Raw genomic sequence first — 10,730 nt, forward strand, 5'->3', positions numbered from 1 at the left:
TCAGAGAGAATTCCATTTTCGTCAATGGCTGGATAGCTTGGATTTGATTTTTGATGAATGACTTTAGAGGGTCAGTTGCTATTGGCGTGTATATTATATAATAGGGATGAGAATTACTTTGTTATGTGGAGATCGCATTTCAGAGTATCAATTGTTGATTGTTATTTTTGTAGATCGGAAAGGATCTGTCATGATGTAATATTAGTACGTTACCTAACTTATCTACTAGTGCACTAAATAGCTATGGCACTAATATATCTATACATACATTCAGGCATACATACATAAATACATGTGTACCCGTGTACGTGTATGTCTATATATATAAAAACGCCCCTGAAACAACATCCATCAGAAACAACAACTGACAACCACTGACGCCATGATTCCCGCGCAGCGAAGCGCCTCTAGTGACGCGCGAGCGTACCAACATGTTTCAAATCAAAAAACAGTCAGTTGGTGAGTTGGCTTGCAACGGCAATTACGTGGGTAGCGTGCGGTGAGTGTCCGTGTACTGTAGTCCACTTACCCTCGAAGATGACGGACTTTCGGGAGCGATACAAGCGTTTGGGTTTCGACCCGGAGGCTAATCGGGTGTTAAGGAGTCAACGTCGCAATGAGGCTCGTCGTGGTTTTCGTGACGAACAGATAAGCCTTCGACGTGACATGGGTGCTCACAATGATGACAGTTTTTCGCTGGATGATAACACAACTGCGAGTACTCAAGAAAGTGTCTTCAGTGGTTATTTTCAGGATAGTGCTAATTATAAGAGTACAGATTGGCAGGAAGATCCAAAGGCTAAGGCTGCTGCAGGTTTGTACTTTGTGACAAATATCTGCATGATGATGGTGGTAGTGTTTTTGTTATGATTTTGATTTTGATTTTGAAGGGGTTGATTGGTAGTGTATGGAATTCTGAGACTTGTTTAGCCACTAGTTGCCACACTTCTGGTGCCAAACTTAGCTGCTACACTGAAATGTTTTCATCCCCAGTCACATATTCATCAATTTTGAATAAACTAATTTGATTATTGCGACGAAAAAAATGGTATAATTTTTTCCATTGTTTTATAAGCATATATTTGACTTACAAAAGATTTTAAATTTAATATATTAAAAGCATGTAATTTGCAAAAAATTTCAAAAATTACTTGCTTAATGTTGGAGACATTATTGCAAAGAACCCTAGTATGGCAGCTAAGAGTTTAAGATGATAAGATATAGGATTTCATGCAATTGCACAGAAAAAAAAAAATTATATTTTATTATTTGACAAATTTATTCACTGATCAAATAAGTGTTCTCTCAATAGAAGAATTAATTAAAACAAATGTTCATTCAGTGTAAATCACAAAAATTAATTCAACATTATTTGATAAAATTATTTCTTTGCTTTTATTCATATGCATACATTTACATTGGATCAAACTAAATTATTGTGGTAACTTTTTAAATAATTTTTTTGAATTTGCAAAAAAATTAAATACATGTAGTAATAATAATAGTAATTTGAATTGATAATAAACTCTTATTATAGTGACATATATAAATGTTTCTATGAAGAATTAGAATATAGCATCTTGATCAAAGATCTTGAAATTTGCTGCATTTTAATTTCATTTCATTTTATACAAAAAAATGAATAATTGCAAAATGATAAAATACTAATGTTGTCTCTGTTCTTTCATCCCAATATAATGCAATAATAAATAATGCTTTTTTCTATTAGATCACGAAGCAGCAGTTCAACAACGTTGGGAGCGCTTACAAAAGTGGAGAGAAGAAAAAAATAAGCGTAAGCAGATTGAAAAGAAGAAAGCCAAGCCAGTGTTTAAAGTAGGAGTGGTGCATCACCGTATCTATTCACCACCAGTGAGCAAAGAGCCAGCACCTTTGCCACCACCAAAACTCTGCAGGAACATATCAACTAATATGTCACAAGCAGTACCAAAAAGAGTGACTAGAGCTACAGAGAAACGTTTAGCTGTAAAAAATATTGTAAAACAACAGAAGAGAGAAAATATGAGATCTAAAAAGAGAGAACAACCACAGGTACAATAAATTTATAAATATCTATCAATAATATGCAGTATTTAATTTTATTGTTAATATATTTCTTTTCTTAAGGTTCACAATCAAGCAAATGAAGATAACCATGTGGAAATAGCTCCAAAAAATCACATGTTCAAAGCCCCTGAGGGTATCACACACATGCCATTATTTGGTAGATTAGCATTAGAAGCGACAAAAGAGAACATCCAGGCTGAAATTAGTTCATTCCGAATTCCTACGACAATCAATGCTGATGCGTTTAGCGAGTCATTCAACGAATCAGCTGTCTCGTTGAAATTGTCGTCCGACGATCAAGAGATGCTGGATCACAGTGTAACAAACGCAGTCAAGTCGCCAGTGAGTCGACGTTCGTCAAAAAATTTGACACCGCTTGCGGCTGATGAGAACATAGATAAAGAGTTTACACCTAACGATCAAGAGATGATGGAGGTAGAGTTTTCAAATTCTGAAAACATGAATAGCAGCTTTTCGGTACCCGATAAAATTCAATCACCTGTAAATACGAAAACGTCCCTAAAAGTTATACAAAGCCCCGTCAAAGTTGTGTCAGCTAAGGACGACAGTATCTCATTAAAACAGGACAGCGAGACGCCGTCACGTAAGAGAAAATCTGTCGTTAAGATATCTAAGGAAATTGCAACTGATTTGCCCCAACGTACCAGATCTATAAGTGCATCAGATAAACATAGATCCGTACAAATTGCGTTGACTAATAGCGCTTATTCAGGAAAAGAACAGAGTTTGACTTCAAATGAATCGTCGGTTGGTAGGCGTCGATCGACGAAACTTGCAAGTATCAATTTAAAGACGGATTCTATTTCAAGTCCAGATAATAAATTAAACCAGTCGACGATCAAACGTAAATCGTCGTCAAAAGTAGAGAATATGGAGGAGTCCGTGCCAATTTCATTAAAAAAGACGGAAAACAAGCGAAGATCTACAAAGGTAATTTCAAGTGGAAGTATTGACAACGAAGAGACAGATGTTTTACATTCTAATAACATCGTTACCATTGCTGATGTGCATCAATCGCTTATGAAAAATCAACAACCTAACGTATCAATCAAGTCCCCGATCAGAAAGAAATCTACACGGTTCACCGCCAATGGCCAAGGAAACGTCGACTTGTATCACACGAATCTCATGGACTTCACATTTTCAGCACCTAGGGAACTTCCTCGAAAAGTTGAAGATGTACCAAAATCCTTACTCGACGATACTATTACAAATCTCACTCCTCGTCGTTCATCGCGACTATTACCAGCTGTTTCCATAAACAATCCGAATGAAGATTTTCCGTTAATAAGATTTTCATCGTTCTGTGTTCCTACATCGACGATTAACGAATCTAGTTCTTCAGAGCCTGTTAGACAACGCAGTCCCAACGACGTTATGAATCTCAGTTTAAATATGTCGTTGCCAGAAAAGACGAGAGAAGAAAAGCCACCAGCATTTTTCTCGCCATATATCGTACAGAGCAGAGGGAAAAATAGTGCTATGAAGGAAATGAAGAAGAAGAGATTTAGCCACTCTGGATTAGAGTCAGAGGATATTCCTACCAAAGATAATATCATGCAAAAGCTTAATATTTCAGTTGAGGAAGAGGAGCGCACCGCTCAGGTAACTGCTTAAAGTTACATCCTGGTTTTAAGATAGAATTAAATTTAAAAAGCTTTCTGTATACACAAATCTATCCATTTTCTGCATGATGAAACATTAAAACAACTTTATTACTTATGTTGTGATGAAAATGTTATTAAAGCATTAAAAAAATTCTTTTTTTCGTTTTTGATAAAATATTAAACAATACATACAACTTTTTGTCTTACAGTATTACAAGCTTATCCTCAGCAAAGAAATCGAACGTTTGAATGAGTTGTGTGATCATTGGAATGAGGTTAAAGAAAATCCGAAAACTCCCGAAGAAGCTCGTTATATTATCCAAGCCGCTTGCGGCCAAACTCAACTACTCATCAACAAAAAATTTGAACGTTTTCGTAGCTTAGTTCAAGACTGCGAAACTGGACGAGGTGAAATGTTAGTAACGTGCAAGGATTTGCAAGGTTTTTGGGATATGATGTATATGGAGATTAACGACTGCGACAGTCGTTTCAATAAACTCGCGGAAATGAAGTCGAATAATTGGATCGCGAAGGAAGATCAGGTCCCTGTCGATAAAAAAAAAAAAAAAGCACCTGTGAAAAAATCTGTCGTTAAGAAACCTGCATCTAATAAACCAAGTTCGTTAAGGGCTATGATCGCTGCTGCTAGGAAGAAGAAGTCTCAAACTGATAACAGCGTCGAAAAAAATGAGGATATGGAAATGTAAGTTATTTTGTAATACATTACATATAATTCTTTGTTCATCTCTCGCGCTGTTTTCATTGATTAGTCAACAGTTTTTTTCATTCATTAACTCACTAATAATTATTCTTATATTGAAATGAAAATGAAAAGCGAGCTTATTTTTATAGCATGCCAATAAATTAAAATCCTTACATTTTTTTACAGAGATTCAATTGAAAACTCACTTGAAGAGTCCAGCGGCACTAAAAGGCCAGCTAGTCCATTAAAAACAAACTGTCGCCTCTCGTCAACTTCTAAATCTATAAATAAGTGGGGTAACTTACTAAAAAAAGTACAAGTCTCACATACACGCAAATCTACAACGAGTCCATTAGTCGTGATGAAACTTAGTCAAATGGTAAAAACACCTGAAGTACAGCTTGATGACTCGATAGTATATATTAACTCTGGTCGCACGCCAGCAAAAAGTATACTTAAGAAAGATGAAGTAATGGGCTCGGTGTCAAAGTCTACCAACAAGGTCTTCTTTAGAGAACAGTCCAACGAGGTTAAGGAGTTTGAGAGTAGAAACAGCTTTATTGACGGTAACATGAGTTTGGGTGAGTTATTGCAATGTGCATTTTCTCGGGCTTTGTCATAGATTGTTGGTTCCATTATGAATCGTTTGTTATATTATAAAATCTCAGATAATATAGGAGAAATGAAAGAACCCATCGAAAGAAAATTGAATTTTGAGGACGACAGTTTTGCAGAAAACGTTGAAAATAAAGATGAACCATCACGGTCACAATTTGTTTCAAACGAGTGTTCTCGTAAAAATTCGAAAATTGTGTCTCCTATGGCGAGTCCAACAATCTCCATGTCGCCATTGAGTTTAGTGGATAAGAAATCGGAAAGTTCTAGCGGGATGCAGAAATCTACTAAAACGAAAAAACAGATTTCCTTTAAAGAGAATTCCGATGAAAACCAATCAAGAAGAATTCTTAGAACTAGAAAGTTTTCTGCGCCGCTGACACCGATACCAAAGCGCAAAAATCAAGAGGTGAATTATTATGTAGATGTATTATGTAGATATTATTTGATTCAAGGTGATTAAGGCTCCGATAATGTTGTATTATTTTTATTAATAGAATAGCGAAGGAGATGTGAGTATGGAACTAAATAATGCTGCGAAAGAGAGTAGTGGCGATACACCACGACCAAAATTAGTTAAGGTATATATTGTTGTTTGAAATAATTCATTAAATAATATTTACATTAAATAATAATAATAATTTACGGTTTGTAAATGAAAATTTCTTTTTGTGCAGGAAATATATCTGAATGAGCAAGGAATCGTATGCGAAAGATTTGTTCCTGTACAAAAAAATACATCTATTAGATCAAAACTGAAACGAAGCATGTCAGATGTACGCATAACAAAAATTTAATTGATATTCTTTTTGTTTATAGTACTATAATTTTACGATTGGTTTTTCAGGCTACGGGTAAAAAAAAAACAAATAAAAAAACACTTGAAACTGATGACACGATGAACACACCAGTTACTGTAAAGGCAAGACGACAACTTAACGTGTGTATTAAATTTACTACCCACTCAACCTCCCACCCATACCCCCCCCCCGGCACACAAATAACGTTTTAAAATAATTTTAATGTAGGTACCTGAAATTCTAATATCTACTCCAACGACTGTCTTAATGGATCTTACTGAGAAAAATAATTCATCTTCTCACGCCAAGAAGCAAAGTTCGAAAGTACGTAAATAAATTATTGTTTATTCATGTAACAAAACATTAAATATTACGTTTTTGCATTATATAACAAAAATTTTGGTGAACATTATGATTTATTCAGAGATCTCCTGCTGATATTACGTTGACTCAAGATAATGTTGACGTGAGTACCGAAGAGTCTAAAACACCAAAAGTACATAAAAAAACGCCAAAATTTGAATCAAAAGAAAATTCGACACAATCGTCCACACTTAAACGGACTAGATCATTAAAGATTAGTAACAACGTAGAGAACAGTGTGAAACATACTGTTTCGCCTAAATTGAGAAGAACAAGGTCATTGAACGTGAAAAAAGTAGATGCGTTAGATAGCCCGAAAGATGTTTTGAAGAAAAAAAATATAAAGGCATGTTATACTTACTATACATATATACTGATATATATAGTATATATAGCTTATAGTTACTAAAATGTACTAATTGTACATTATAGTTATATGAATCCATTAATAATTTATTAATTATTTTTTCATTTAGAAATTACAAGAAAACATTGAACCTAATGAACAAGAGTCTGCTCGAGGTACAAAAGGAAAATTATCCAGAACTTCTAGTTCCAATAGGAAAAATTTAAAGGTACGTCAGATAAATAATATTTTGATATAAGAATATAATATTTTAATAATATAATAATATTTTATATAATAATAATGTAATAATATAATAACATAGAAAACAGTATATTTTTATATTTTATTAAAGAACGTGATGTAGACTGATTTCGCTTTTTTATTTTTTAGAAACAAGTTGAAATTGATCCAAGTGCAAAACTGACTGATGTTAATGATGCAGTAAGCGACACAATGGCACCAAATGTTAGACGAAAAAGTTTGAGGATTAATGTATACTCGTTCAACCAACATTAAATATTATTTTTTTTTATATTAAAATATTTCTTGCAGATAACATGAACGAATATAAAATTAAATTAAATTAAAAAGGATAGATTGTTTTTTAAATTGCTGACTAAATTAAAATAATACACAAATGTACGAACAGGAACTTGAAATTAACTTCTAATGTCTTTATGTTTAATATTGCTATTTTAGTGATAGTATATGATGAAAAAAAAAATGTATAGTAAAGTGCACGATAGCCTATAAAATTTGAAAAAAATCTGTTTGAAGGCTACTGAATGATGTTATATTATAACTACAAGTACTATAGGTAATAATATACTCTATCATTTTGATCTAATAATCAGGAAAAAAGACAAATGCGTTGATCTCATGATCTATTAATATAAGCATCTACTATTTACGATTTCGATGCGTTGTATAATAAATAAGAAATTTTATGATACGATATAGAGGCGTATATAAAAAACTTGTTTTTAATGTATTTTTACATAAAATAAATTCACAAAATTATGTACGTATTAAATTTCTCGACACCTGCATTTATACCGATGATAGTATCATAATTACAGACAGTGGTTCATTTACATTTCGCTTGCATAGGTAAATAACTATGTGTTTGCTTACTAATTATATGTATAGCGTTATAAAGACAAATAAAATTAATTTACGACTATAATACTAAATTTCTTTTATATTTCAATTTTTTTTCAGCCAGTTGAGTTGTCACCTATCAGTCATTATTCTTGATTTATATGTTAAAACGATATAATTATATATTACATTGTATATTACATATAATTATTTATTACATTTTGCGTTGGCTCATTTTAAATCAAATTAGTAGAATTAATTTATTTTCGAGATCATGCATTGTGTGTCAAGATTAACATCAAGGAAATGCCACTTACTAATTTGAATAAAATTATATAAATCAATCGCGATTCAGTTGGTTGTTTAGCGAATAACAATGAAGCGTCTGATACTGTTCTGGAATTGCAAAAAGGTCATCCGTGATGGATTTTACCTTTGATGTACATTTTGATTAGGGAAATCACAGACTTGTTAGAGTACAAGCCGAGTAGGCTTGCACCCCGGTCTAGATAAACATGCCAGATAGGGGCATAGATATGCCAAATCAGCTACGTAAAATAATAGTCAATTTTACATAAAAAATGTATAGCGTAAGGTAAATATATTCTTGTTCAATATCTTATTTTGAAATGATATATTTAAAAATTTTGCATTATGAAATCTCAACAAATTCTATACGCTGCTTGCTGAACAATCGCATGTGTGTTACTGATACGTAACAGGATCAGGCATGGGAGATAATTTACCATACCTTCCCAAAGTTCTTTGATCAACGAGACCTACAAGACTTTGCAAAAGGAACTCAGAGTTACAAAATCATAACACAGATGACAGAATTGTGGTGGAGTTTTGCTATACATATCTGCAAGTATTATATTTGCATAAAGGCAGCCGACGATTGAGACATCAGAGCTCATACCGATACACTGCGGAAATCCAATACAAATGGCACACTTTTACGCTGCATGATCGTTAACGCGAGGATTCGACTGTGCAGTATGCCGTAAATCTCGAACAGAAATTTGTATATGTTTGTCAGATCAAAACTTGAATATAGTGATATATACAGCGATTACATATAATTATTATTAGTATGAGTGACCACCCAAATTTAATTCACAGGTAAAAGTGATACACTGCAAAAAATAATGTTAAAGACTGAATTAATGATGAGCTAACATAGTGAAAAAAGAATTTTTATAAATGCATTTTTGATATTTTTGAAGTTTGGTTTTCTCTCGAAGGTTCATTTCTAAAAATTATTTTTCAACAATAAATCATAAAATATATGAAATGGATGTTAAAATAAATGGATGTGTTATTGGAAGAACCTATCAATTTCTACATTATTTTGCACTATAATTATCATTGAAGCCTAAATCTTGGAGCAATGATAATATCCATATATTTTATTTGTTCTGATTCATTTCGACAGAGATTTTTTTTGCAAAATTGCTCACTCCTGTGACAGTAAAATACTACACACAGCCCTACTTAGCGAACATTACTGTAATACCAATTTTTATTTACCTTTCACCACCATGAATTGATTTTTCAAACCATGATTTTTCGGTACAATAACAATGTCAATGGATGTATTTTTACATAAAATAAATGCACAAAATTATGCACGTATTAAATTTCTCGACACCTGTATTTAAACCGATTATAGTATTATAATTAGACAGTGGTTCATTTACATTTCGCTTGCATAGGTAACATATACATAGTAGAAGATTTTCGAAATGTCATAGTAACTCCACGACAGTTTTTCAAACGGATTTGCATCCGTTGCAAGCTTTTTCCGTTTCACAATTACAATTACAACACAAATTCAAGAGTTACATCACGGAACCGATACGCGTGCGAGAAACGGGCGTTGTGTATAAAATCGCGTTTGATCAAACAGTAGCGCCATATCGCAGCGACTGATCCAACTGCGCGAATAAACCGATAAGCTGCGGGGAACCCCCGGAATGTGTATATGTAAACATTCGACTTGATGTACACTTTCTCGAGATAAATTACAGACAACATGGCATTAACGTTTCAACAGAATGAATAATTGATTATTGTTGTAATATATCTATCGCGGCAGACACGCTACTAGTCTAGAGTATACATTTTTTCTTCCGAGTGCGCGCACAACCGGGTTTTACTAGTGACGTCACGGGGTATTATGGCGAACACTCACGGGGAATAGCGTTTGAATTCCGATTTTAGTTTGTTATTACGTGTATAGATGTTAAACGAGGTATTTTCTTGCAATCATTAATATAATCTCTAGTGAAAAGTTGGGCTTTTCATCGTGCTCAATAAAAATGATTCTTTTAGTTGTATGCTTATGCAAATGCATATACGGATCGCGAGAAACGATTTTTCAAACAATGTATTTTTGTGATTGTGCCACCGTGACGTTTTTAATTTATTTATTTATTTATTTGAGATAAGTGGATTTTTTAAGCATTTTCCATTTATTATTTGTTCCTTTATAGAATCTTACGAATTCTGTAGATTAAACATTTACCAGAATCAATTTTTTGATAAACGAAATATTCTGTCCGTAAGTGTCTATCCGTTATGCAAAGTATTATTCTAAAATCTCTCTTTTTACATATTACATAAAAATTACCGGTGAGAAAATTATTTTCGCGCTGTTCAATCAATTGGCCAATTATTGATTCGCTTGAGATCCATTGAATTTGAATGTGCAGCTACTTTTTGACAAGTTGATGAATACTCATAGATCGCTGATGACTTTTTATTGAAAGACAGTGCTGTCAAAATTAACGCATAGTTTGTTTGAATTTTACTTGTGCCAATATCGCTTTACTATTTGCGTGACGCTAGGATATTGTTTTTATCGGCTTCACCGAATTGTGAAATGCGATAAGAGTGAATAAAACGCGTAGCTATAAAAGGCTGTAGCCGAGCGCCCGCGTAGTTGCTTGTCACCGCTGCCATGTGAAGTGGTGAGTTGCCCGACATATCCGCTGCCACGAACTCGCAGACTCCGCTCGACACCAGTATCCCGCATAGCGCCTTGTACGACTCCTGACATAGCGGATACGCGCTCAATTCGGTTGCTAGATAAAGCAGGTTCT

The 10,730-nt window shown here is 33.6% G+C and overlaps 1 protein-coding gene across 1 annotated transcript; it reads left to right on the forward strand.

Moving 5' to 3' along the window:
- The first annotated feature begins 179 nt into the window (after positions 1-179).
- Positions 180-7,697, forward strand: LOC131670883 (uncharacterized). Its single transcript, XM_058946860.1, has 13 exons — positions 180-814; positions 1,730-2,052; positions 2,128-3,693; positions 3,905-4,398; positions 4,585-4,979; positions 5,067-5,422; positions 5,511-5,594; positions 5,691-5,789; positions 5,861-5,953; positions 6,042-6,137; positions 6,238-6,522; positions 6,653-6,751; positions 6,916-7,697. Exons 1-13 carry the CDS (start codon positions 538-540, stop codon positions 7,039-7,041), a joined length of 4,293 nt encoding a protein of 1,430 aa, XP_058802843.1. The 5' UTR covers positions 180-537; the 3' UTR covers positions 7,042-7,697.
- The last annotated feature ends 3,033 nt before the right edge of the window (positions 7,698-10,730 follow it).

Source organism: Phymastichus coffea, unplaced genomic scaffold (genome assembly GCF_024137745.1).
Source record: "Phymastichus coffea isolate CEN01 unplaced genomic scaffold, Cenicafe_Pcof_1.1 PCOF00117, whole genome shotgun sequence".
Taxonomy (NCBI): Eukaryota; Metazoa; Arthropoda; class Insecta; order Hymenoptera; family Eulophidae; genus Phymastichus; species Phymastichus coffea.